General features: G+C 45.8%; 2 protein-coding genes across 6 annotated transcripts in view; one reads left to right on the forward strand and one right to left on the reverse strand.

The window, feature by feature from the left end:
* Positions 1-27640, forward strand: part of LOC125621599 (butyrophilin subfamily 1 member A1) — a 655591-nt gene that overhangs the window by 435921 nt on the left and 192030 nt on the right. The gene's annotated exons all lie outside the window — the stretch shown is intronic.
* LOC142069249 (butyrophilin subfamily 1 member A1-like) lies at positions 1886-20631 on the reverse strand. Of its 3 annotated transcripts, none has more exons than XM_075119841.1 (9): positions 20492-20631; positions 19009-19118; positions 13285-13632; positions 7996-8280; positions 6217-6321; positions 5566-5586; positions 5349-5369; positions 5195-5221; positions 1886-3922 (listed from the first exon to the last, which is right to left on the reverse strand). In XM_075119841.1, the coding sequence occupies exons 2-9, from the start codon at positions 19106-19108 to the stop codon at positions 3402-3404; spliced, it is 1428 nt and encodes a 475-aa protein (XP_074975942.1). In that variant the 5' UTR covers positions 19109-19118; positions 20492-20631; the 3' UTR covers positions 1886-3401. The 3 variants fall into 3 exon arrangements, with proteins under 3 accessions (XP_074975942.1, XP_074975943.1, XP_074975944.1); XM_075119842.1 differs by having other exon boundaries at positions 19009-19112; positions 20492-20580; XM_075119843.1 differs by lacking the exon at positions 5349-5369.

Genomic DNA, 27640 nt, shown 5'->3' on the forward strand with positions numbered 1-27640 from the left:
TCCAGGAAGTGGATCTCTTGTGTGGACTGGTCCAGGCTGAGGTTGATGGTGGGATGGAAATTGTTGAAATCATGGTGGAATTCCTCAAGGGCTTCTTTTCCATGGGTGCAGATGATGAAGCGCAAGTAGAGTAGGGGCATTAGGGGACGAGAGCTGAGGAAGCGTTGTTCTAAGTCAGCCATAAAAATGTTGGCATACTGTGGGGCCATGAGGGTACCCAATGCAATCCCGCTGACTTGAAGGTATAAATTGTCCCCAAATCTGAAATAGTTGTGGGTGAGGACAAAGTCACGAAGTTCAGCTACCAGGTTTGCCATGATAGAATCGGGGATGCTATTCCTGACGGCTTGTAGTCCATCTATGTGTGGAATGTTGGTGTAGAGGGCTTCTACATCCATCGTGGCTAGGATGGTGTTTTCTGGAAGATTACCAATGGATTGTAGTTTCCTCAGGAAGTCAGTGGTGTCTCAAAGATAGCTGGGAGTGTTGGTAGCGTAGGGCCTGAGGAGAGAGTCTACATAGCCAAACAATCCTGCTGCCAGGGTGCCAATGCCTGAGATGATGGGGCGTCCAGGATTCCCAGGATTATGGATTTTGGGTAGCAGATAGAATACCCCTGGTCGGGGCTCTAGGGGTGTGTCAGTGTAGATTTGTTCCTGTGCTTCTTTAGGGAGTTTCTTGAGCAGATGGTGTAGTTTCTTTTGGTAATCCTCAGTGGGGTCAGAGGGTAATGGCCTGTAGAATGTGATGTCAGAGAGTTGTCTAGCAGCCTCTCGTTCATATGCTGACCTCTTCATGATGACGACAGCACCTCCTTTGTCAGCCTTTTTGATTATGTCAGAGTTGTTTCTGAGGCTGTGGATGGCATTGTGTTCGGTACGGCTGAAGTTGTGGGGCAAGTGATGCTGCTTTTCCACAATTTCAGCCCATGAACGTCAGCGGAAGCACTCTATGTAGAAGTCCAGTCTGTTGTTTCGACCTTCAGGAGGAGTCCACGCAGAATCTTTTTGTAGTGTTGGTAGGAAGCTTTCTATGGGTTAGTGTGTGGTTAGAATTCCCTGGGAATGGTGGGTAGAGCTAGACATTAACTAGGGTGTCTTGGTAACTTTTTCCCTTAATTTTGAAATGCAACTTTTCTCCTTTGTTCTCACTGGACTGAGCCTATTTTCCTGGAAAAAAATAATGTGGCCAGATGCCGCTGCCCCATTCTGGGAGTGTGAGGTGCCCATCTCCCACCTAAGCCCCCAAGTGAGCCATGGACCGGGGAAGATTGGCATTCAGCTGCCGATCTTGCATGTGAGGCCTGATCCTCCCAGCATGGCTACCAGATTGGGTCCCATTGAAACAGCTGTCCAATGAAAGAGGTGGTGGTGCCCACCTTATAACTTCAAGCCCAGTGGTTAAAGCCCTGAGCTGGAATATGGGGAACCCAAGGTCAGTCCCACCTCCCTACCAGGAAGTATTTGAACTGTGTGTCTCCCACCACTCAGATGGGCCTGTTAATCACTGTGACGGGGTCCCCAGACTATGGGACTGCTGAGCCCTCTGTCCCACCAACCTGAGCTTCCCCTCACACTGTGATGCTGATGAGAAGCTACAAACCTCTAGCAGGTGCTGCCCTTACTCTGCCATCCACCGGCAGGGACTCACCCAACCGAGTTACACGAATGCTTTTGCGAGCAACTCATGAACCAACAATAGAGAGGCTCCAGCTGATTCACCCAGCTCCTCAGCCTTGCACCGCAGAACTTTACCATCTTGCACAGAAGCCTGGCCAGTGTCAGTTCATTTCACCCAGTCCGTCCCCCCTTGATGTGGAGAGGACATACACTAGCCTTTGTAAACTGACCTGAGATTTCCCAAGCACTTCAACCAAAACACACTGTTTTAGGTAAAATATAAAAGAGATTTATTAGCTACAGAAAGATTATTTTAAGGGATTATAAGTAGCAAGTGTCGAGATCAAAGTTGGTTTCTCAAGAAATAAAAATAAATTTGCAGTCTGAGTTCTACAAACTAAATAGGATTTCAGTCAAGCAGTGTCTCACCCTGACAGATGGTACAAGCAGGCTACCGATCCTCACTACACAGGCTGGAATTGCTGTCCAGCCCGGGACCCTCTTCCCCCATTCAAAGTCTTTGCTCTTCAAACGTTCCTCCAGGTGTCAAGTTGTTTGGGGGATGTGGGGGTGGGGGGGAAGGAAGAAAAGCCAAGTATTAGGATCCTTCAGCCTCTCCTGTTATAGGTGTTCCACTTGGGATAAATAATGACAGAGTGATGGGAACAGAGGGGTCGGATCCGGGGTCTCCCCCTGCTCAGGTGGGTGCCCCAACCATTGGACTACAGAGACATTCTCTTTCTCTCTCTGTCCCAGTGACTGTTCCATGGTAGACAAACACTTAAATGGATACTGGCCAGAAAGTGAGAATGACTCTGGGGTCCTGTGGTCAGGGAGCCCATCTGAGGGGCGGGAGCTCCTGGGGCCAGTCCCCCAGCTCCAGTTGCTCCTTCATTATTTACCCACCCTGAGCCAGCTGCAATAGGGGAGACTGAAGAATCCCACCTTCAGACTGTACCATAGCTCAGTGGTTGCAGCACCCACCTAGAAACTGAGTAACCCCAGTTTAAATCCTTTCTCCTCCTGTAGCAAAGATGGGGGCATTGAACCTGGGTCTCCCACGTCCCAGGCAAGTGTGCTGTCACTGGCTTAAAGTTATGAGGTGGCCAGCAGCACCAAAACACCCCCCCTCCTGCCCTCCACCCACAGGTTGTGTGCAGCGCAGCAGGGGCCTAACTCGTTCCCAGAAGAAATGCCTCACGCGGTGGGTTCCCATTCGTGGATTGCTAAGCAGAGGTGGAGGCCCCCCAGCAATGCAGACTTAGGCACTTATCTTTGCGAGAGGGGCGGGGCTTAGGACACAACCCTGTTGTTCGCATCTCCCATTGGCTAGTTTAGATGGCTCCCCACCTACCATGCCGGCTCTTGTGGATGGTATTGTAAGGTATCTGTCTGTCTCCGTTCAGTGTATAGGGAGACTAGGTGCCTAAGTCAGGCTTTGTGGGTCATAGTGTTGTTCTTGTGATGTTCTAGGCACCTAAAGATGACGTGCAGTGACGCCCAGAGTTGCAACATCTAAGTCCCTTCATGGATGCCACCCCTAGTCATTGAAATTAGAAGCTCACAGAAAACAAAGTCACAGCTCTGGCCAAGAGTGGGGTGTCTCCCTTTAGATCCCATCTTTGTGCTGCGGGGAAGGAGGGGGGAGGAGGTTCCAGGGGACATAGAATTAAGAGGCCATAGGACTGGGTGGACAGGATGATGCCAAGATCATAGATGCTTGGGTGTGTGAGGCTAGACAGGCTGATTTCAGGGTCCCCACTGGGATATACCCCCCGTCTCTCAGGGACACAGTTTGAGCTGGCTTTCCATCCCCAGCCAGAGCCAAGGGCGGATTCTCTCCCCAGGGATGGAGCCCGGCGGGAAAGTGAAGATTGGGGCCTCATCTCCAGCATTGATAAATGTCACCTGCCCCTGTTCACAGTCCAGACAAACCCGGATCCTGCTGGGGGCCCGGCTCAGGTCAAGGGGGGTCACAGGGGAGGTGAGAGCCTGGTACTGGCCCTGCCTCTGATCCACAGCCCAGATCCCCTCCTCAGGGCTAAGGCTGATCCCTCCCTTCCTCCTCACAGACTCTCTGGCCACCCCCACAGCCCAGAGTAGCCCCACCCCCACCTCTACCTCCCAGTAATGTCTCCCTGAGGTGAACCCCTCACAGCCCAGCACACAGCGCTCAATGTCAAATCTCTCAGGATTCTTGTGGTGGGGCAGATCCTGCCATGTGTCTGCCCATCTCACACTTTTCCGATCCTTAGACAGGACAAGTTGTGGATGAGCCGTGTCTGGATCCAGCGTCACATTTGCTAGGGGGAGAGAGAATCAGAGCGTTAGGGGCACAGCTCCGCCCTGGGGGAGTGTCTCATCATATCAGTGACAGAATCTGTCCCCGCTGGAGTGTGAACCAGGAAATCTCCTTCCTCCAGGATTTACCCAGCTCTGAATGGGGAGCAGCTCTGAGATCTCAGCATTCACTCCTGAGTTTCACTCCCCAGTCAGAGACAGGTCAGTGACAGAGCATAAAGATTTACTGACCCAGTCCTGAGACAGAATCTTTCCCCTCGTGCACCCATCTATCCCCAGAGTGGGGATTAGAGACCCTGGAATCACAGGGAAGCCCTAGGAGATTTCCCCTCACATCATTCACATGGTCACAACTATCTTTTCTCTGATGTACCCTCCCTCCCTTGTATGTAAAGTCCTGGAGCTTGGACGTCTCTTGTTGACACCAGCCTGACGCCTGCTCCATCCTGCCACAGGTCGGAGATCTGTCCATAGTGACATGATTCCACAGATTCCCTAATTAAAACTCTGTAACTAGTCATCAGGGCCAGACAAAGAGAATTATCATTCTAGATTTTATTTCTAACAGAGAGATTTTTATTTATGAGCAAGGAGCTTCTACAAGAGAAGAGAGTTGGGGTGGAGGGGCTGATATAAATGAATGAATGGAGAACGTGGATGAGATGGTTAAAAACAGCAGAAAGTTGGGATCTGATGGAGAGAACAGAAAGGGGAGATCACTATGAATGGAGAAAAGAAGCACAAGCTGAACACTGATCACAGGGACTCCTTGGTTTGAACTCGTGTGTCTGGTCAGGGCTCTTGTTCCTCTACCTGACACTAGGGCGGGGATCCTAAGAAACAGTAAGTGCTCAGGTTTCAGAGTAGCAGCCGTGTTAGTCTGTATCCGTAAAAAGAAAAGGAGGACTTGTGGCACCTTAGAGACTAACAAATTTATTAGAGCATAAGCTTTTGTGAGCTAGAGCTCCGATGCATCCGATGAAGTGAGCTGTAGCTCACAAAAGCTTATGCTCTAATAAATTTGTTCATCTCTAAGGTGCCACAAGTCCTCCTTTTCTTTTTAGTAAGTGCTCAGTCACTTGGAGCAGGGACGTTTCCAGAGTTATGGGAGCAATGTGTAAGCTGGACATGTGAGGATGGTCCATTCCTCTCCCTCCTTTGAACCTCAGCACCCTCCCTTCTTCCACCTGGGAAATATTATAGTTTTCTCCTTGTTTATTTGCACAGCGAAAGGGAGCAGGATCCCTCATTGACTAAATATGATTTTTAATTACCTGCATCACCCAGGGATCTCCTCCACTCTGGAAGCAAACACATAGATAGGGATGAGAATTAAGCCAGACAAATGCAGTATCAATAGGATTCATTATCATAGAAAAGGCTCTATCAGTGACAGACACGAATAATAATTAAAAAAAACACCCTTACCTAGCTCTGTTCGAAGTTTACCTAAATAATAAACAAAAAAAAATGCCACACTCAAGACACGTGTACAGTCCTGGCTTCCTACCCGTTACCGACGTAACAAGTTATGCAATTAGTATTGGTTGTGTCGCTTATGATTTTCAAGTTGACATTGTCACAGTCACTGAAAAATCTTTCATAACATAACATTGGTTCTGCCAGGAGAAAAAACTGAACTTACTGATAGTGTTGAGATGTTTCCCTAAAAGAAGAAAACATAAGTACAATTATTAAGAGACATTTTCAGTGACTTCAGATTTCAAAGGATCTTTTCATTATGAGTCCTCAAGTAATAATAATGTTGCCTCTCCACCAAGCTGATGCAGCTCTCCAGGGACTTGCATGTTGGGTTCCCAGTGGAAGAGAAATCAGTGACACAGGGTCTGGGTACCTTCTTAGTGTAATTTGATTATTTACATACATAGACCTGTCCTAGAACACAGATGGTCACAAACAGCACACAGGCAATCAAAAACCCCATAAGGCAGGGATTTTCATAGGAGCCGAGGGGAGTTAAGAGCCAAAGCATATTGAATTCCAATGGGAGTTGGGAACCTAATTACCTCAGGCCCCACGGAAAATCTAGTTAAACTAGTGCAAACCTAGTTTTAGGCTTATCTTAAGATGAATAGGAACAGTTTTAAACTAAACTGAAGTAAGGTCTTCTTAAATTCATATGTGTCCACATAGGAGCTTGCTCTGGCTTAAAAAAAATCCATTTAAATTCACATCTTAAGCTGGTGTAACTTTCTCATGTAGAAAAGTCTAAACTGTCTGTTCTAAGGAGAAATCTCATTCTGATTACACAGCATTTTCCCCTTTGGAGCTTTACCTTTTAATTTGAACAGAAAAAGAGTAAGGCCGACGAACACCAACAAAATCACCAAAGTCACACTCCAACCCACCATCCAGGGAGATGCTCTTGGGAAAAAAGAATCTGAAACACAAAGCCCACCATTAGTTTGAAAACAGTAGTAACCAAAAGTACACTTTTATTGTAGGAAAATGCGTCACATCAGGATTTGCGTCAAATATGTGTGGAAAAATTTGCTCCCTGCAATATAAAAACTGGCAGAAACCAATTTTAAAAAGAGGTTCTGGTCACACTCTTTTGGTAGTACTGAATGATGTATTAAACACTAAATACCACCCTACACCTCATCCCCTCCTCTCTCTCTCTCTCTCTCTCTAGGTGGAGCTAGTCACATCACTTGTTGTTAAACACATTTCCCATTCTAGGGTCTTCTTTTCCTTTGCTCATTACTTTGCCGAACTTTACCATTTGGGGAGAAAATTTCCATGCTGGGTGTCTGCCTCAGGCTGAACTTTTCTTTTTGAAAAGTTTCAGCCAAAATGGTTCCACTATTTCTGAGAATGGAGTTAGGGAACAACACATTGTTCTGATCCTTAAAAAAAGAAAAATCAGTGTGTGTGCGCACATGGGTATGTGTGTGAATAATTATCTATATAATTAGTAGTGGGCTTGTTTATATTTTAATTCTGCTTCCCTTCCACACGTTCTTAATTTTGTTGACTAACCGGGGCTTCTGACCCCATCACCCAACCCAGGAGCCAATTCAGGGAAAAGTGATTCCTTCTTTTTATGAAATTACTACTACAGTTAAAACATGTAGGAAGAGAAATCATAATTACTCATCAAATTTCCCAACAGAAAACTTACACGTAAGTAAAATTTAAACTTTTGTAACACCGGGGAATTTCAGAGTAAAAGAAAATCTGAGGCTTTACGAGTGGAAATCAATAATTAAGGGAGAGCAGATAAATATCCAAATACTCTTCACTTCAGCACAGGAATTCCTGGCATAGGAACTGATCCACTAAATGGGGGCATAGGAACTGATCCAAATCCTATTGATGTCTTTAACGGGCTTTGGATCACGCCCACAGGGTTTTGTTGTTATGGCAACCCCTTTCCCTGTGAAGTTTGCTAAAGGGTGAGAAATCAAACTTCATATTAAAACGTGGACCTTTTAGTGAGTGACACACTCAAATGATTGTTCCCGGGGCTCCAGACTTTCATGGCCCTGCCTTGCTTCTGACCTGCCATGAGCACAGACTCAACAAATCTCCTCTGTGTTGAAGAGATCACAGCATATCACTTCTCCCTCTGCATATTCACTGGGGCAAGAAGCCTAGTCCTTGATCCATCAATCCACTAGGAAGCAGAAAGTCCAACCAATCAGTAGGGCCCCCAATATATCTTACCACTGCCCTGTGGTGACTGGATGAGAATGAAAATCTAATGTGACTTTAAATATCCATTTCATGTAATATGGGACTACAAACACTAATCATCCTGTTCGAATCACAATAACATACATATATAGTGTTACTGCAGGGCACTTCCATTCATTAACATGTTTGGATTTCTTTTACATTTAACCTTAACCCTGAATCTACTGGGTTTAAAATGCTTGTTTTGGGGAGAACTACAATATCCCTGGAATGCATTTTACTCTAAAGTGTGCTCTCCACCTAAACTTTATCTTAACGTAGCTTTTTGTGAGGGAATATTTTAACTTGTGTATTATTTAACCATCTGATTTCTTCCTGTTGGATATTACAGCGTGGGGTTTTGGTGGTCACTGACCTGATATATAAAATGTTATTGATTCTTTTTCTCGGTTCAGGTGGGTGTTCCTTATGGCACAGGACAAATTCTTGTTTGAATTTTCTGTTATAACAATAGAATTTTTTATTTCAAAGAGACCATGTTGCTCTTCAGATTTGGTTTCAGTTGATGAAGATAAAGGCTGCCCTTTGAGATTTCTCCACAGCGCCTCGGGCTCTGGGTACCATCCGGCCGACTGACACACCACTTGGATCCCTCCATCCTGGTGACCCTCAACAGAGATGCGAGGTGCAGAGCCTGAAGCTAAAATGAATCCATGTTAAATCAGATAAATATACGGCCCAGCATATAAAAGTTTACATTTTCAACAAAAGGATTGAATACACTTTCTTTATGGCTGATATTCATGGAAACATGTCTTCAACGGGACTTGAGCACTTGTTAAACCTTTGCTTAACTGTGCTGCAGTACTGGGGTCTCCGAGGTGGAAGCGAAAGCCTTACAGAATGTTGGAGCGTCTTATCAGCAGTGTTGTCGGTGATGTGAAGGGGGCAAGGAAATCAAGAGATTTTTCCCTTGATTTCTGATTTTATAATGTTGGAGGCATATTTGTTGTGCTTATGACCTCTGGGTGGCCAATGTGAGGTAGCTATTTGCTCTGAGACGCCTTAATGGTGCTCCGGGGAGTTGTGGCGCACGTGAAGGAGTTTCTCAAGATGGCAGCTCGGTTAGTTGTCACTGTGAACATGTACCAGAATAAAAGATCCCCTTTTTTAGTTCTAATCTCTTTTGGGTCTCCATGTCCACTGAAGGCAGGAGAAGGAATGGGCTTAATCTGCAGCAAGGGAGATTGAGGTTCGATATTAGGAAAAGCTTTCTAACTGGAAGGATAGTTAAACTCCAGAACAGACTTCCAAGGTCGACTGTTGAATCTCCGTCATTGGAGGGGTTTTTTAGACCAGGCTGGACAAACCCCTGTCAGGGACGGTCTAGAGTTACTTGGTCCTGTGTCAGCATAAGGGGGCTGGACTTGAGGACTTCTCAAGACCCCTTCCAGCCCTACAAAGGCGATGAGGATAAAATGAAAACAACAGGCACCAAGTTCTACACACTGCGTGAGTAAGTGAAAACCTCTTTTTTTTAATTGTAAAGAAAAATGGCTGCATGTGGAAAAAATGAAAGAGCATAATGTATTCCAGGAGGACTGGATTCAGTACTCAGAGACAGACTCTCTCAGTACTTCATCACAAATGATACAGATGATGATAACAAGAAACACGCCATTTTATTGAGCGTTTGTGGAGCAAAAACCTATAAAGAAATCCTTTCGAGGCCTTTTAAATTATTATGGTAATTTTTTTCCCAACTTGACATCTATATTGGCTCCATTACACAAACTGTTATAGAATGGAAGAAATTCCAGTGGGGTCAAAAAATAGCTTTTGCAAAGCAAGGAAATTACTAAAGTCATAAGACTGGCCATACTGGATCAGACCAATAGTCCATTTAGCTCAGTAAACTGTCTTCCAACAGTGGCCAGTGCCAGGTGCTTCAGAGAGAATGCACAGAATAGGTGATCATCAAGTGATAAATCCCCTGTCACCCATTCCCAGATTCTGGCAAACAGAGGCTAGGAACACTTCAGAGCATGGTTTTACATCCCTGCCCATCCAGGCTAATAGCCATTGATGGACCGATCCTCCATGAACTCATCTACTTCTTTTCTGAACCCTGTTATAGTCTTGGCCTTTACAACATCCTCTGGCAAAGAGTTCCACGGGTTGACTGTGTGTTGTGTGAAGAAATATTTCCTTTTGTTTGTTTTAAACTGCTGCCTATTAATTTCATTTGGTGACCCCTAGTTCTTGTGTTATGAGAAGGAGTAAATAACTCTCCCTTATTTACTTTCTCCACACCTGTCATGATTATATAGACCTCTATCATATCTCCCCTTAGTCGTCTCTTTTCCAAGCTGAAAAGTCCCAGTCTTATTAATCTCTCCTCATACAGAAGCCGTTCCATACCCCTAATCATTTTGGTTGCCCTTTTCTGAATCTTTTCCAAGTCCAATGTATCTTTTTTGAGATGGGGCAACCACATCTGCATGCAGTATTCAAGATGTGGGCGTACCAGGGATTTATATACAGGCAATATGATATTTTCTGCCTTATTATCTTTCCCTTTCCTAATGATTCCCAACATTCTGTAAGGTTTTTTGACTGCTGCTGCACATCGAGTGGATATTTTCAGAGAACTATCCACCATGACTCCAAGCTCTCTTTCTTGAGTGGTAACAGGTAATTTAGACCCCATCATTTTATATGTATAGTTAGGATTTAGTTCATTATGATAGTCAGAAAGGACTAGTATTGTCTGGTGACACGTCACCATACGAGGTGGGTGCGGTACTAGCCCACCAAATGCCAGCTGAATCTGAGCGTCCCATCAGTTATGCACCAAGGTCACCAGCTCCAGCAGAAAAAAAATACTATTCCCAACTAAAATGAGAAGGGCTAGCTGTGGTTTGTGGGGTAAAGAAGTTCCACTCTTACCTATATGCCAGGCATTTTTTTATACACTCAGACCATTAACCTCTGAAAGGTCTGTATGGTGAGAGCAAACCTGTACCCCAATGGCATCTGCCAGAATCCAGAGATGGACTCGCTTATCAGCTTATGACTATGAGTTTGAGTATAAACCTGGGAAAGCATTCACTAATGTGGATGCTCTGAGTAGATACTGAATAGCCTGGCCAAAGTACCTCAGCCTACAGAAACCCTCCTGCTTATTGCACTGCTGTTCACTTCTCTAGTTGATGCAGCGCAGATAAGAAAGACAGAGAGGGACTGTAATGGGGTGGCTGCCCCACTCCTATGCTAGATGAGGCTTCAGCAGGCCAGAGAGGCTGCGCAGGTGGGCAGCCAATCAGAGAAGGCCAATCAGAGAACTTTAAAAGTTTTGCTTTCAGAGAGTCATAGATTGTAATGCCAGACAGGACCACTGTGATCATCTGGTCTGACGTTCTACCTAACACAGGCCATAGGGATTCCATTAATTCATTCTGTTTGCCAGAAGCTGGGAATGGGCGACAGGAGATGGATCACTTGATGACTGCCTGTTCTGTTCATTCCTCTGGGGGCCCCTGGCATTGGCCACTGTCGGAAGACAGGACACTGGGCTAGATGGACCTTTCCTCTGACCCAGTAGGGCAATTCTTGTGTTCTAACTGTTTAAGTCCATACGCTGGGATTCAGCTAGAGCACATTTGATAACCACAGGTACTGGAGCGGGGGCAGTGTGTCTTGATGCCAATGGAACCGTCACTAAACAAAGATTTTTTTTTTAAATTATTTTAATGCAATTGAGGTGAGGAAATGTGCTCTCTTCACTACTGTCCCAGCCGAGACCAACTGCAGATCAGCTGATACCTGCAGCAAAGAGTGGCATATTTTGGGGGCAAAGTCATCTTTAGGCCTGCCAGAAGCCTGCTGTGGATTTTCAGAGTTTGTTCTGATAACGTTTAACAGCATAAGCAGAACTGCATATGTGTAGTAATCATGTTTGTGAGGAGGAAAAAAAGATAAAAGTAACAAAGCAAGAAAAGAGTGGTTTGAAGTAACCCTAAACCTGTACTGACAGAGGAGGAGAGAACATGGAAATGGGAGACTAATTGTCAAGGCTAATTCCCACTCTGGCACTTCGAGTGCAGAGGGTGGGGGCCCGCAATGACTCTAAAAATTAATACTTGCCACTTCAGGCTTGTACTATTTCAAAGGTTACAACATTTCTCTGACCTTGGATTGGTAGATGCTGCCACCACCCAAGTGCAGAACCCCTGTGAGAGCCCAGGAAGGCGCACTTGGAAATTCCTTCCTGTAGGGTACCCTTAAGCCTTTTCTCACACACACACACACACACACCTGCCCCCGGGAACAGCTGAGAAAGAAAAAAATAAAAAATCAGCTGTTGCCATCAGCTAATTAAAAAAAGTGCACAAACCTCTTAAGACACAAAAATCCAATCCTGTTCTTAACGGTAAATATTATTTTAAAAAAAGAGACAAAATACATCTGGGAACTCAGGCTATTGCTAGATTTTAAAAGAGCACCTACAAGGATTAAGCACCAAGAATAGCTTTCTTGAAGTCCAGCTCAAAGGCTACAAGCAAAACAAAAGCACCTGGGGTTGGCACAGGGGAATCCACAAGCCATAAAGAAATAAAAGGGATAAACCTAATCACGTCTTCCTAGACATTTCCTGCTCTACTTACGTATCTGGGGTTTCAAATGAGTAGTTTCTAGGTATGATACTGATTTTCATGCCTGGCCCAAGCTTCTTACAGCATAGCTGCTGCCCTGTCCGCCTCTCCCCGGGAGAGCAACGACAGACAGACAAAAGGGGAGTCTCTTCTCCATATTAAAAAGTTCTAGCCTTCCCATTGGCTCTTTTGTCCAGCTGCCCACTCACTTCCTGTTACCTACGCATAGCAGTGAGACTCTTTAACCCTTTACAGGTAGAGCAATTAGAGAACAGCTACTAAAAGGGATTTTATAGCGATTGGCTGGCTGGGTGTCCATAAAAGGGAGCTACCGCCCCCCCCCACCCCATTTATCACACTGATACATACATATAATATAACCAAGTTATAAATAAGCTTGGTTAATAAAGGGAGGTTGAAGCTGTATTGTCCATTGTCGGAGGTGACTGACGGGATCATCCCAATGAGCTTCCAGCCTGTGAATAACTGATTGCTACTTGCTGAGTGTTTTGCCTTAAAGATTTGTTAGACCCACCTGCTGAGTAAGTGAATCTCAATCCAACAACATGAACTGTTTAACTGAAAATGTTTTAGTATGAACAGATAAATTTAAGGATAATGACATAGAAAAATCTTGCCTCTCTCTCTGGCCCAATGACTTTTCTACTATTTATAAATATTTAAATAGTCATTGGGCCAGAGAGAGAAAAAGAGACTGTAGTCCAGTGGTTGGGGTACAGCCATGGGAGGTGGGAAAACCCCAGTCCAGACCCCCTCTTCCAATGGTTTGTCCAGATTGGATAAATAATCAAAGATTAATTAGAGCAGGAGGACTAGCCCTTGGGTCTCCCACCTACCAGGTGGGTACCCTAACCACTGGACTACAGAGAGTCTCTCTCTCGCGCCTAATGACTATTTAATTTAATGATTACTTTGAGGATCTCAGGGGCACCTAAATTTTGGACTGAAGTGGGGAGTTAGGTGCCCAAGTGCTTTTTTGGGTCTGGGTCTAAGAGCCATCTAAAAAGAGACAGACACATGTTACTAACCTGCTACCTTCAATTCCAATACAGCTTCTTCATGAAAGACACCATCTTGAACAAAACAGCGGTACTGTCCTTCATCAGAAAGTCTGATATTGACAATTCCCAAGGCAACGTTCCCATCCACAATGCCAGCTTTCAAAAGCTCTGTCCTTCCATGATATTCTGGCATCTGCTGCCCATACTCATCCTTCCCATGCTGATACAGGTGCACAAACGAAGTGAACTCAGATCGGAACCATCTCACTTCCATGTTCTCAGCGCTCATCTTGGGGGACAAGTGACAGGGTAAAATAATGTCCTCACCCATGATGGCTGTGACAGGGTGATCAGGTCCAATCACTGTGAACCGGGCTGTAAAACGCACCAGGGCACAGAAAAGATAAAATAAATATATTAAATATTCTGTGCATCTATTGCAGTGCTCTGTCATTGAATAGGATGTGTCCTGAATTTATATATATGAATTTTACAACAAACAATGCATTTGGATAACCATAATTTGTATATCCATAATTCATATGAGTTTAAATCAGTGGTTCTTAACCTGGGGTGCACACACCCCCTGGGGGTGCGAGATGCCCTTTCTGGGGGTGCGAGACATGCCAGATTTTTTTAGAAGGTAAATCATCGAAAACACAAATTAGGCACAGGCACGTAAGTACAACTACTTTGTTTCATCACCTATGTATTTATTAACGATCACTGTAATATACAAACAGAAAATCTATTTTCAAGTTTTTAAGCTAATGGTAGTGAAATTATCTCGCTACAAAATACAGTGTACCGCCACGCTGGGGGGTGTTTCTTGACGCACGCACAGATGATGATGTGGCAGCTTTGTTTGAATTCAGTTAGCCGCTGTTAGCGCGCCGGTTACAGTTTACTTCCACAGCAAAACTCCAACATCTCTGGGTCGTACTTGTGGATTTGTGTGTGCCCACTGTACTATTTGTGGTGAGTAATAACATAAAACTACTTTACATATATTTAATATGCATTTAAAAGTGTATAGGCCCCCCATCTCCATTTATATATTTTTTCATTTCAGTAACCCTTGCCATGTTGAAGAAACGCAAACGGAATGATGACTATGTTCGTTACGGGTTCACTTGTACGACAGAGAAGGATGGAAATCAACGACCGCAATGTGTACTGTGCAGCTCGTTATTTTCAAATGCCAATCTCAAACCATCGAAGCTGTCTGAACATTTCAACAAACAGCATGGTGGTGAAGCTGCTGGACATGACATTGACACCCCGAAGTCTACAAGGGCACGATTTGAACATAGCGGAACCTTGAGGACGTTTGGGTTTGTGTCACTTGAGAAGCCCTTGTTACAAGCATTCTATCAAGTGGCATATTTGCGTGCCAAGGAAAAGAAGCCCCCTACAGTAGCTGAGGAATTAGTGATACTTTGTGCATTGGGAATGACAAAAATAGTATTGGGACGAGATGCACAAAAGAAGCTTCAACAGGTGCCCTTGTCAAATGACGTGATCCGTTCTAGAATTCATGCAATGAGCCAGGATATCTTGCAGCAAGTTCTAGAAGATATCAAAGCCAGTCCTCTTAAAGTGGGTATTCAGCTTGATGAGTCAACTGACGTTGATGGCTGCAGTCAGCTGTTGGTGTTCGAGCAGTACGTAAAGGAGAAAGAAATCTTAGAAGAATTCTTGTTCTGTGAACCATTGCAATTAACTACGAAAGGAATCGATGTGTTCAGTCTCGTCAAAGACTTCTTTTTGAAGCATAAGATAATGTTTGACGTGTGTGCATCAATTTGCACCGATGGTGCCTCTGCCATGCTAGGAAAAAATTCAGGATTTGTCGCCTACGTAAAGAAAGAAGTACCTCGTATCATGATCACACATTGTATGTTGCACCGTCGTGCCCTTGCCGCAAAGACTTTGCCTACAGAATTGAAGGATACTTTGTCCACTGCGGTGAGCGCAGTAAACTTCAGAGGACGTACTCTAAATCATCGCCTCTTCCATGCTTTTTGCGAAGAAATTGGGGCCGAGCACACTGTCCTTTTCCATACAGAAGTGAGGTGGCTTTCCTGTGGCAGAATGCTTACTCGTATTTTTGAAATGTGCGAAGAAATAAGTCTCTTTTAATCAAAGCAGAAATTTAATTGGTGACTTTGAAAATAGAGAGTTTATCCTTTGCCTAGCGTACATGGCAGATGTATTCACACACCTAAATGAACTCAACACATCTATGCAAGGAACTGGGATGAACACGGTAATGACCAGAGAGAAGTTATCTGTTTTTATTCAGAAACTTCCAGTTTGGATAAAGCCTGTTGAGAAGAAATTTCACTAACTTTCCTTTTCTTGAAGAAACAGTTGTTTCGGAAAATGAAGGAATGACCATCGCAACTGAAGTGACAAAGCATTTGCAACAGCTGAGTGACTCTTTCTAAGGATATTTTTCCACTGGAGATCTTGATGTGGCAAAGAAATGGATACTGGATCCATTTCTATTTAACCTGGATTCCATCAACGCTAGCGATTTCACGAAAGATGATCTCATTGAATTACGAGCCAATGGTCGAATCCGAATAGAGTTTGAGACAATGAAGCTTGAGAATTTCTGGTGTGCTAAACTAGCACCATTTCCACAACTGGCAAAGACAGCGCTGGAGATCCTTGTGCCATTTGTGACTACATACGTGTGTGTGTGTGTGTGTGTGTGTGAGAGAGAGGATTTTCATCACTCTTACACATCAAAACAAAGGCCAGAAACCACCTAAATGTGAGTGATGACATGCGTGTGGCTACTTCAAAAAACGTTCCTCATTTCTTGAACATCATTGAACAAAAGCAACAGCAGAAGAGTCACTGAGCCGGTAAACTTTAAAATAAAAAGTGTGTAATTTTTCATGTATTCTTAAGTTTACTGCGAAATTAAAATAAATATAATTATTTCTCTTTCATTCTATAGTTATGACATATCTAGGTTTAAAGAACTGACCTACTTCAACGATTTTTGATAAGGGGTGCGAGAACATATTTTGAGAACCAAAGGGGTGCAGGCTGCAGTAAAAGTTAAGAACCACTGGTTTAAATGGAAACTGAAATATGTTTTGCCATTACCCTTACAAGCGGCTCCTGACAATTTAACTTGCATAGCATTAGCAAACATTTCAAATCACTGCTTTCTGTTGGAGATCGTTTTAAAGTTTTTTGACTGTTCTAAAAATATTTAAACTAATTTAAAGAACATTATTAGGGTACCATTCAGGAAATAATTTTTCTTCAGGAAGGGAGCGAAAACACATGTTTAATTTTAAGGAGATGCTTAAATGCTTTACTGAGTTAAGGCCTTAGGTTGCCAAATAAAGCACTGAATATGTTAGGAACCGACAGATTTAATGTTGCTGCTTTATTTCTCTCCACTTGTGTGTATGATGCAGTCTTCAGTTACGTGATCTTACTAGCCTTGCCCCAGAACCCCCGCTTCATTCAGAGCCTGTTCAACTGGCATCCATGGAGAGGAAGAGGAGAAGGTTTCCTACAGCCAACCACTTGCTTGACTTGCTGCTCACAGGGCGTACTTTTCACTTGAGCTCTGTGAACTCAGCTGGGGTGTTTGAGCTAATACTTTCCCTCCTCTCTCTGTTTTTAATTTTAAGTATCCTCACACCTTCTTGTCAACGGTCTAAATGGGCCACCTTGATTATCACGACAAAAGTTGTTTTTTTTCTCCTGCTGATAATAGGCCCTCTTAATGAATTAGCCTCTTACAGTTTGTATGGCAACTTCCACCTTCTCTGTGTGTGTGTGTCTATATGTATGTGTGTGTCTCTATATGTGTGTGTGTGTGTGTGTGTCTATATATATAAAAAAATCTTCTTACAATATGTTCTATTCTATGCATCCGATGAAGTGAGCTGTAGCCCACAAAAGCTTATGGTCTAATAAATTTGTTAGTCTCTAAGGTGCCACAAGTCCTCCTGTTCTTTCTTCATCCACCCAAGGAGAAGGATGTGCAGGAGGCCTTGTCCCATCGCTTGGAAAGCTGGAAGAGGCAAACAATGTAGCTGACATGAAGATCCCCAGGGGTTACCTCCTGGGTCCACCCTGACAGACACTTTGAATGGGCAGATCTTTATAACGCTGTCACTCTTAGGATTAAGAGGGTAACTCATTTGTGTATATGTTCACTTCTTTTAACCTGTAAATAATTTCTTTTTCTTAGCTAATAAGCCTTTTGATAGCTTATTACAGGATTGGCTTCAGGCATTGTCTTTGGCGTAAGATCTAGGGTACCAATTCATCTGGGGTAAGTGACTGGTCTCTTGGGACTGGAAGCAAACAGTGCATGATTTATGGTGTAAGTGACCTTTTATCACGAAGTCCAGTTTGTCTGGGTGACAAGATAGGCTGGAGAGTCTGAGGGGACTGTCTGTGACTCCATGGTAAGACTGGTATAGTGACCCAGGAGTTTACATTTATTACTGGCTTGGTGAAATCTAATTACAGACCATACCGCCAGCTTGGGTCGTCTGCCTTGTTTGACAGTCTGCCCTGAGGAAGGCACTCATGGCCGTGAGTCACTCCAGAAGCATGACAGTGGCTGAAGAGTTATTAATCCTGAAGTCAGGGGGAGACATTTTAATGTTACCTCATTTCAACCTCATCAGCTAGTCAAATTTTGGAGCCTCGGGGATGTTCCTGTGGGATGTACGCCAGATCTACACTACAGAGTTAGGCCGATTCAGGGCAGCTTAGGCTAACTTAACTATGGAAGTGCTACACTTACATTTTGTACCTTCTGACATAACTACCCGCTAGACTGACTTAATAACTCCACCTCCCCAAGCGGCATAGAGTCAAGGTTGACGTAGTTGGGTCAACGCGGTGTCAGTGTGGACACTGCATTGCCTACATTGACTGTTTCCAGCTCTCAGGAGCCTTCTTACAATGCCCTACACTGACAGTCCAGTCGATACAAGCACTCCTGGTGAGGATGCTCACCGCCGATACAAGGAGCAAAGCGTAGACACGCACAAGTATGCCGATGTACGTTAGGTCGATGTAATTTCGTAGTGTAGACATGCCTCAACAAATTGGCATAGCCTGGTATTCTCTTTGATGCAATCTCGTTTATTGAAAAGGAATGTACCAAGTCCTGCTTTTCCAAGTGCAGGAGGAACCAAGAACACATGGAACAGTTTCGTAGCTTACACTCCCAACCTTCCCTAACCAACAGACCCAGAAGTTCTCTCTCTCGAGCTTTTCCCAGGGTCGCACTGTGCTCACAGGCTCCTGCTCGGCTTCCTTGCTTGCTTGTCTCCACCTCTCTCTCCTTGTCTGTTCTCAGTTCTGTGTGTTCGTGCTCTCACACCCACATTTGGTCAAAATACCCAGAGGATTCCTCCCTGCCCATGTCCTTTCACCCTTCACATCATTGGTGCTAGTCTCTGGGCAGACTCTATTAAGCCTTGTTTTAGGTGTGGCCGCTTTTATTGCCTCTTACAACTGTCTTAAGTGAAAGGGTGCATTCACACGTCAATTTGAATAAGATTTTAACTCAACCCATAACAAAGTTTCACCCAGCTCATAACAATTGTTATTTATATTTTCTTGGTGTTGATACACTTGGGGATTTGTGCTAATTTTTGTTCACTTTGGAATAAACTAGTGAAACAGAGAAATTTTATAAATCAAAACAAATAAATCAATACTCTAAGAAGCAGCAGAAGCCATGGACATTCCTACCTGATTCCAGCTTGTGAACATAAAACATAATGAAGAAAACGATAAAATCGGGTAGAAGGGTTCTGGCTCTGGAGCTGTGGCAGATTGAGAGAACTTTCATCTCACTGTTACTTGATCCAGATGACAAGAGAAAAGAGAGAAAACAAACTGTGTATTGAATGTAACATAATTGCAATGATTTAAGACAAAAATGATAGCATAATCCTAACCAGCAAACCATAACCTTGTTTTAGACACTTTATTTGACCCCTTTATACAAGATTTGGTGCCACTACAGGACCTTGGTTGTAACAATGATCTATACAGTCCCAGTTCACGTCAATAACATCACAACAGGTTAGACCAGTGGTGGGCAACCTGCAGGCCACACGTGGCCTGTCAGGCTAATCCACTGGTGGGCTGCCAGTTTGTTTACATTTGCACAGCCACCTGCAGCTCCCAGTGGCTGCAGTTAAAAAATGTTTAAACAAAATGATGTTTTCATTAGAAAATGAATTTAAAAAAAACATTAAAAATGAATTTTCCTATGATTGGAATGTTTCTAATTTTTCAATGAAATGATGCTAAATGAGAATATATAGTTCAAATTGACTCCAAAAAGAAATTCTAATCAAATTGATCAAAACAATTTATTGACCCCTCCCTTATTCTTGCTAAAAGAAAAGTAACAATGATTGTAAAAAAAATCTGTTTCAATAATATTTGATTAAAAATGAAAAAGTCTATAAAATATTAAACAAAACAAAAGTGAATTATTGTTGTAAATGTGTTTTAAAATTATTTTTTTACTACCTTTAGTCCTATAGATTTCCTCAGAAAATCTCCCCTCCACACCCTTCACACAGTAGGAGATGATCTGTCAACCGCTGTGTAAATATGCCTCTTTCTAAATTATGTCATGAAGCCCTTATTCAGCAGCACACTTGAGCTCATGGTCTGCTTTAGGCACATGCTTAATCCCCCTCACTTCAGAAGGGGAACAGGATGCAAGTTTCTGTCTTGACTGATTGTGGAAATACTTTCAAGGGAAAAAAGGAAAATGATCAGAAACAGCAGGATTCAGCCCCACAGGCAGAGGTAGAAAACTGGCACGTTAAGAGGCAGAAGGACAGAACAGCTGGGAGTGTGGCACAGTGAAGCTCGTCCGGTATTCTCAGTACAGGAAGTTACTTGTTACAAATCTCCCTGGGACGTCACTGAGAACAAGGTCGGGCCCAGGGTTCTTGAATGAAACGTACCCGCAAAAGAAACAAATTTCGAACCCAACCTGCCGCGCAAATCCCGAGTTACGCCGCTAGGACAAGAGTCTGAAAGGCATCGGAGTGTCAATCGTTGTGAACCTACTTGTACTGTAGTGTTTCCACAACGTGTAAATCAAATTACACAGGGTTATTTAATCTTTGTGTTAGTAACAATCTGGCCAGGCAATGAGCAGTCCACATGAGGGGATATAAGCAATCATTTTGAAGCAAAATTAACCTACCTGATTGGTCCTTCTGGAGAAATTGTACAATCTCCAGGGTGGGATCAGACTCCGTGGGGTTTGTTGCGATGATTTCCACTGTCGGTGACTCTTTCAGTCGATCCCATTGCAGGGCTGATTCCCTGGCTACCAAATCGCTGCAGTTTCCCCAGCTTTTCCTCGCCCTTCGGGGAAGAAATCTCTGGGCTCCAAGCACAGCCCGGGGCTTCCCTCTGGCAGCGCTGCCCGAAATTGAAAGCGAAAGTCAAGTCACCCAGGCGGTCACTTGACGAGATTAAATTTTCTCTTAAAGAAACAGCCACCGCCCAGCTGAGCTGGAAGGGCCCTGCCAAGCCAGCAGCCTCCAGCATTCAGGGGGGCCAAGATACCCAGAGCCATGGCAGTTCCCTGCAATCCTCTGCCGAAGGTTTCTAGGGAGGGCTGCTTTATTTCTGCCACCCTGGCAGTACCCTTTCCCGCACCCCTCAGGGTAACTGAGTTCAGCAGCCCCCTTGCAGTGCACAAGCCAGCCGCGTCCAGAGCCGGGCGGGTTCCGGGTGCCGGAAGCAGCTGTCTCTGCCTTTGTTTGTTAGTTTGTTTTGGCCATTCCATTTACTCTAGTTCACAGAAAAGCAGGAAGAACACTCTCTTCAGTGTCATTCCCGGATTCAGATCACTTGGGACACCAGATTGCTTGAGTCTGCTGGGACAGACCCTTCCACCTCAGCAGGACTGGAGCTGTTTCCTTCCGAGAAGACTCGAAGGACACGGCTATACTGGCAGATGTAGAGCGCTGGGAGTTAAACCAGCCTTCGGAGAGCGCGGCAGGGAAAGCGCTGCAGTGTGTTCACACGGTCAGCTCCAAGCACACTGGGCGTAGCCACATTTGCGGCACTTGCAGTGGCATTGGGAGTGGTGCATTATGGGCAGCTATCCCACAGAGCACCTCTTCCCATTCTGGGGTTGTGGCTTGTGGGAAGGGGGCATGCGGTGCGGGGGACTCTGGGTCCTGTCCCAACGCTCCATGATGCATCAGTTCACATCCCAGCAATCCCTGTGCTTCCGTCCACATTTGGTGCCATCTTTCAACATTTCTTGTACTGCACGCTCTGTCTTCCCTTTCAGTCCGCGGGAATGGAGCCTGAACTGCTGAGGAATGCCAGTTTGAATGCTGCCCCTGTGACCTGCTGTTTCTACAACGAGCTGGCCCCAACACTGGGGGGAAGTCGAAATGCCCATTGTGATCCTTGGAGACCCCGCTTTTCCTTTAATGCCGTGGCTCGTGAAACCCTACACAGGGAGCCTTGAAAGCAGCAAGGAGCGGTTCAACAACAGGCTGAGTTGGTGCAGAATGACTCTGGAGTGTGCTTTTGGCAGTGTAAAGGGCCACTGGTGCTGCCTGTATGGGAAACTGGACCTGGTCGATGACAGCATCCCCGCGGTTATGTCCGCGTGCTGTAGCCTCCACAATATTTGTGAAGGGAAGGGTGAAAGATTCACTCAGGCATGGAACTCGGAGGTTCAACACCTGGAGGCTGAATTTGAACAGCCAGAGAGCAGGGCTATTAGAGGGGCCCAGCACAGGGCTGCAAGGATTAGGGATGCCTTGAGGAAGCAATTCGAGGCTGAAAGCCACCAGTAATGTTTGGTGCCCTGTAAGAGAGTGAAGTGCAGTGGTTCCAATGTTAGTAGGAATCTGTGCTTGCGACACTGACTTGCAGTGCCTGTTGCTTTCATGGGCTAAGGTATCTTTTACTTAATGCAATAATAAAGAATGTTTTCAAAGCCAAAAAAGCCATTTATTGAAAATAAAATTCATTTATTGAAAAGGAACACAATTGCTTGGGAAACAGAAAAGGCAAGGGAGTGGGGTGGGGAATGGTTCAATCACAGATTGCGTATGTCCTGTTCTCATACTCAGTCTTCCTGTCTGGAGTGCTGTGCAATGAGTGTTGCACTTCTGGCTGGCTAAAATGCATGGTGATGTGGGTTGAGTGCAGTGGGTAAGGGTTGTAGTTTGCAAGGCTGGGTGGTGTGGTGAAGCTACAGGTGTTGAAGGTACCTGGGGCCGATAAGAAAAGACAGCTACGTTTTCCGTAACTGGTGCTCTTCGAGATGTGTTCTTCATGTCTATTCCACAATAGGTGTGTGTGCTTGCCACGTGCACTGGTGCTGGAAGTGTTTCCCCTAGCAGTACCCATAAGGGGAGCACCCCTGCGACCCCTGGAGTGCTGCTTCCATGGCGCGGTATAGGGGGAGCTGCGTGCTCCCCCCACCCTCAGTTCCTTCTTGCCAGACATCTCCGACAGAGGGGAAGGAGGGCAGGATGTGGAATAGACATGAGCAACACATCTCGAAGAACACCAGTTACGGAAAAGGTAACTGTCTTTTCTTCTTCAAGTGATTGCTTCTGTGTATTCCACAATAGGTGATTCCAAGCTATATCTGTTGGAGGTGGGTAGGAGTTCACAGATTCCCGGGATGGAATACGGCCCTGCCGAACCCGGCGTCATCCCTCGTTTGGGAGACAATTGCATAGGGCGAGGTAAACATGTGAACTAAAGACCAAGTAGTGGCCCTACAAATGTCCTGGATAGGGACGTGAGCCAGGAAGGCAGCCGATGAGGCCTGGGCCCAAGTCGAGTATGCCTTCACAATCGGTGGTGGAGGAACACTCGCCAGATCATAACAGGTATGAATGCATGAGGTGATCCAATGGGAGAGGCGCTGGGTGGAAATCGACCGACCCCTTATGCACTCAGCCGAGGCAACAAACAGTTGAGATGACTTTCTGAACGGCTTAGTCTGTTCCAGGTAGAAGGCCAGTGCCCTACGCACGTCAAGCATGTGGAGCAGTGTTCCTCATTGGACGAGTGAGGCTTGGGACAGAGGACAGGCAAGAAAATGTCCTGGCCCATGTGATAGGCGGAGACCACCTTAGGGAGGAATGCAGGGTGTGGGTGAAGCAGAACCTTATCTTTATGGAAAACTATGTACGGGGTTTTGGAGGTCAGAGCCCTGAGCTCTGAGACCCGCCTGGCTGACGTGATAGCAACCAGGAAGGCCACCTTCCATGAGAGGTGAGACCAAGAGCACGTGGCCAGAGGTTCAAACGGGGGCCCCGTGAGATGGGATAACACCAAGTTCAGGTCCCACTGTGGGACAGGGGGCCTAGCATATGGAAAAAGACGGTCCAATCCCTTAAGGAAACGTCCAGTCGTAGCATGGGAGAACACCATGTGTCCCTGCACCAGAGGATGGAAGGCCGATATGGCCGCCAGGTGCACCTTGACTGATGAGGGTGCCAGGCCCTAGGTTGTCTAGGATAAGCTGGATTGGGGCGGCCACTGGGGAAACACTCTGCTCAGCAGCCCATCTAGAGAACCTGGACCACTTCACCAAGTAGGTGCGGCGTGTGGAGGGCTGTCTGCTTTCCAGGAGGATGCACTGGACCCGCTCCGAACATGTCTGCTCCTCCCCGCCTAGCCACTGAGCAACCACACCGTGAGGTGGAGAGCCGCTAGGTTGGGATGGAGGAGATGGCCCCGGTCCTGGGAGAGCAGGTGCGGGCGGAGCAGCAGTGGCCTTAGCATGGCCAGTGTCAGGCCCATGAGGGTCCCGTACCAATGCTGCTGGGGCCATGCTGGGGCAATTAGAGGACCCGTGCCTTGTCCATTTTTACTTTCTCCAGGACCCTGCTGATGAGAGGGAATGTGGGGAAGGCATAGAGAAGCTGATCTGACCAGAACAGGAGGAGGGCATCTGAGATAGCGACCCGTCCCAGACCCCCCCAGAACAAAACCGGGGGCAATGCCTGTTCTGCGTCGTCACGAACAGGTCCACCTGGGGTGTTCCCCACGCTTGGAAGAGCTGGTGAGCCACTTCTGGGTGGGGAGACCACTCATGTTGGGAGGAGAAGTCCCTGCTCAAATGATCGGCTCGCGTGTTGCGGGCACCCGGCAGGTGGAAGGCCCTCTGGGAGATGTCATGGGCTATGCAGAAGTCCCATAGTCTGAGGTATAAACTGTTCAGGAAGGACAGGTACGGGAGGAAAGGTGGAGGAGTTTCACTGAATGTAAGAGAGCAGTATGATTCCCCTCAGAGCTCCAGTATGAAACTGGAGAAAAGCCTGTTGAGAGTCTTTGGGTTAAGTTTAGAGGCAAGCGCAACAAGGATGATGTCGTGGTGGGTATGTGCTATAGACCACCAGATCAGAAGGATGAGATAAACAAGGCTTTCTTCGGACAACTAGCTGAAATCTCCAAATCACAGACCCTGGTTCTAATGGGGGACTTCAATCACCCTGACATCTACTGGGAGAGGAATACAGCAGTGCATAGACAATCCAGGAAGTTTTTGGAGAGTGTTGGGGACAACTTCCTGGTACAAGTGCTGGAGGAACCGACTAGGGGCCGTGCTCCTCTACAGCTTACAAACTGGGAAGAATTGGTAGGGGAAGTAGAAGTGGGTGGCAACCTGGGCAGCAGTGACCATGAGATGGTTGAGTTCAGGATCCTGAAAAAAGGAAGAAAGGAGAGTAGCAAAATACGGACCCTAACCTTCAGAAAAGCAGACTTACACTCCCTTAGGGAACTGATGGGCAGGATCCCCTGGGAGGCTAATATGAGGGGGCAAGGAGTCTAGGAGAGCTGGCTGTATTTTAAAGACGTCTTATTAAGTGCCCAGGAACAAACCATCCCAAAGTACAGAAAGAATAGCAAATATGGCAGGCGACTAGCTTGACTTAACAGTGAAATCTTCAGTGAGCGTAAACTCAAAAAGGAAGCTGACAAGAAGTGGAAATTTGGACCGATGACTAGGGAGGAGTATAAAAATATGGCTAGAGCATGCAGGGGTGTAATCAGGAAGGCCAAGGCACAATTGGAGTTGCAGCTGGCAAGGGACGTGAAGGGTAACAAGAAGGGTTTCTACAGGTATGTTAGCAACAAGAAGAAGGTCAGTGAAAGTGTGGGACCCTTAATGAAAGGGGGAGGCAACATAGTGATAGATGATGTGGAAGAAGCTGAAGTACTCAATGCTTTTTTTGCCTCGGTCTTCACAGAGAAGGGCAATCCCAGACTGCTGCACTAGGCAACACAGCATGGGGAGTAGGTGAGCAGCCCTCAGCGGTGAAAGAACAGGTTAAGGACTATTTAGAAAAGCTGGACATGCACAAGTGCATGGGTCCAGATCTAATGCATCCAAGGGTGCTGAGGAAGTTGGCTAATGTGATTGCAGAGCCATTGGCCATTATTTTTGAAAATTCGTGGCGATCGGGGGAGGTCCTGGACTATTGGAGTGCCTATCTTTAAAAAAGGGAAAAAAGAGAACCTGGGGAACTACACACCATCCAGCCTCACTTCAGTCCCCAGCAAAATCATGAAGCAGGTCCTCAGAGAATCCATTTTGAAGCACTTGGAGGAGAGGAAGGTGATCAGGAACAGTCCACATGGATTCACCAAGGGCAAGTCATGCCTGACCAACCTGATTGCCTTCTATGATGAGATAACTGGCTCTGTGGATATGGGGAAAGCGGTGGATGTGATATATCTTGACTTTAGCAAAGCTTTTGATACAGCCTCCAACAGTTTTCCTGCGAGCAAGTTAAAAAAGTATGGATTGGATGAATGGACTATCAGGTGGATAGAAAGCTGGCTAGATCGTCGGGCTCAGCGGGTAGTGATCAATGGCTCCATGTCTAGTTGGCAGCCGGTATCAAGGGGAGTGCCCCAGGGGTTGGTCCTGCGGCCGGTTGTGTTCAGCATCTTTATGAATGATCTGGATGACGGGATGAATTGCACCCGCATACAAAGGTCTATGCTTTAACCCTCAGTTCTCTGTGCTAACCTAAGGACTTCCTATGCTGTTTCCAGATGATTAATAAATCCTACTCTTTGGACAATGCTGTTTGAGTGTCACTGCAAATGCCAGATGAGGTGCATTAGTCTTTGAAGAGTGGACGAGTCTCCCCCAGGAATCTAGCTCAGCTGGACTCGCTGAACAGAGCTCCTCGTGTGAAGCAGGAGTGCTGGAGCTCAGAGGCTCAGTGTAAGGAGGTTGTGAGGCCAAGTGGCTTACTCTGGAGGAGGAGTGAGACCCCCAAGGGGGTCTGGCACACTGAACTGATTCCTCTTAGAGACTGTTTCAAAGCTGGGGGCATAGCACGGATCCTGTGGATCTGTGACAACTCCTAAGGTAGCCAACGGGTGATGCTGATGAGCAGGATGTGTCCTAAGCCCTGCCCCTCTCACAGAAATAGGTGTCACAGTTCAGGACAACTGCACCTGTATCTCCCCTCAGTGATTCAGCAAGGGCACCCACTCTCAGGCTCCCAGCTCCCCAGCTATTGCTTCGGTTGGGTGGAGACCCAAGTCATTCTCCCTTCTGACCAGGGTAAGTCCAGGCTGCGCAGTGCCCTGCCTTCACTGTGTAATTCCCAGCCCAGACAGGTTGCCCTCGGACACCTGCTTGCTTTCCCTTCAGAGATGGATATCGTGTAATTGCTACAGGAATAAATAACAACCCAGCTCTTTCTAAGCAAGCTTAGCTTTATTCTTAAGGTAAAAAGATGACATTAAAAATAATAGAAGGACTTACACACATGCTAATAAGCTTATCGGGCATCCCCCCACCCTTGGGGTTTCCTTGTGGTTCAAGCTCATCAGAGCTTCAGCTCAGAACAAGCACCCAATGTTATGAGGCCTCAGCAGGCCAAGTCCTTCCAATCCTCCCCTAAGGATTGAGGCCCTCGGGGGACCAGGGTTCTGTCCATTTGCTGGACCAGGAAGAAGGCCCTGTGTCATTTTAAACTCAGGCTTTTATCCAAAAAGCTTTTCTTTGTCTCTGGGTCTCTACAGAATCCAGTTCCAACTTGCATATGCAGACTTGGGGGGTGGGGGAAAGAGCGACTTCAAGGGATGATAATGGGGGAAGTTCATTAGCATCCCCCCTCCCTACATACAATGCAACCACAACACTCACACAATTGCAATTTTAGGACAATGGACCCCAAAAGTATTAACCCTAATTCAATGAGGTCTAACTTCAAGAAAGTTTATCCTAATTCCATAAGGTGTGTTTAGATAACAAACATTCTGCTAGTAAGCCGGCAGACATCCTTCCAAAATCCATAGAGTTGCTCGTCAACCATCTTGAATAAGTTTTCAGTTC

This window comes from Caretta caretta, chromosome 14, assembly GCF_965140235.1.
Source record: "Caretta caretta isolate rCarCar2 chromosome 14, rCarCar1.hap1, whole genome shotgun sequence".
NCBI lineage: Eukaryota > Metazoa > Chordata > Testudines > Cheloniidae > Caretta > Caretta caretta.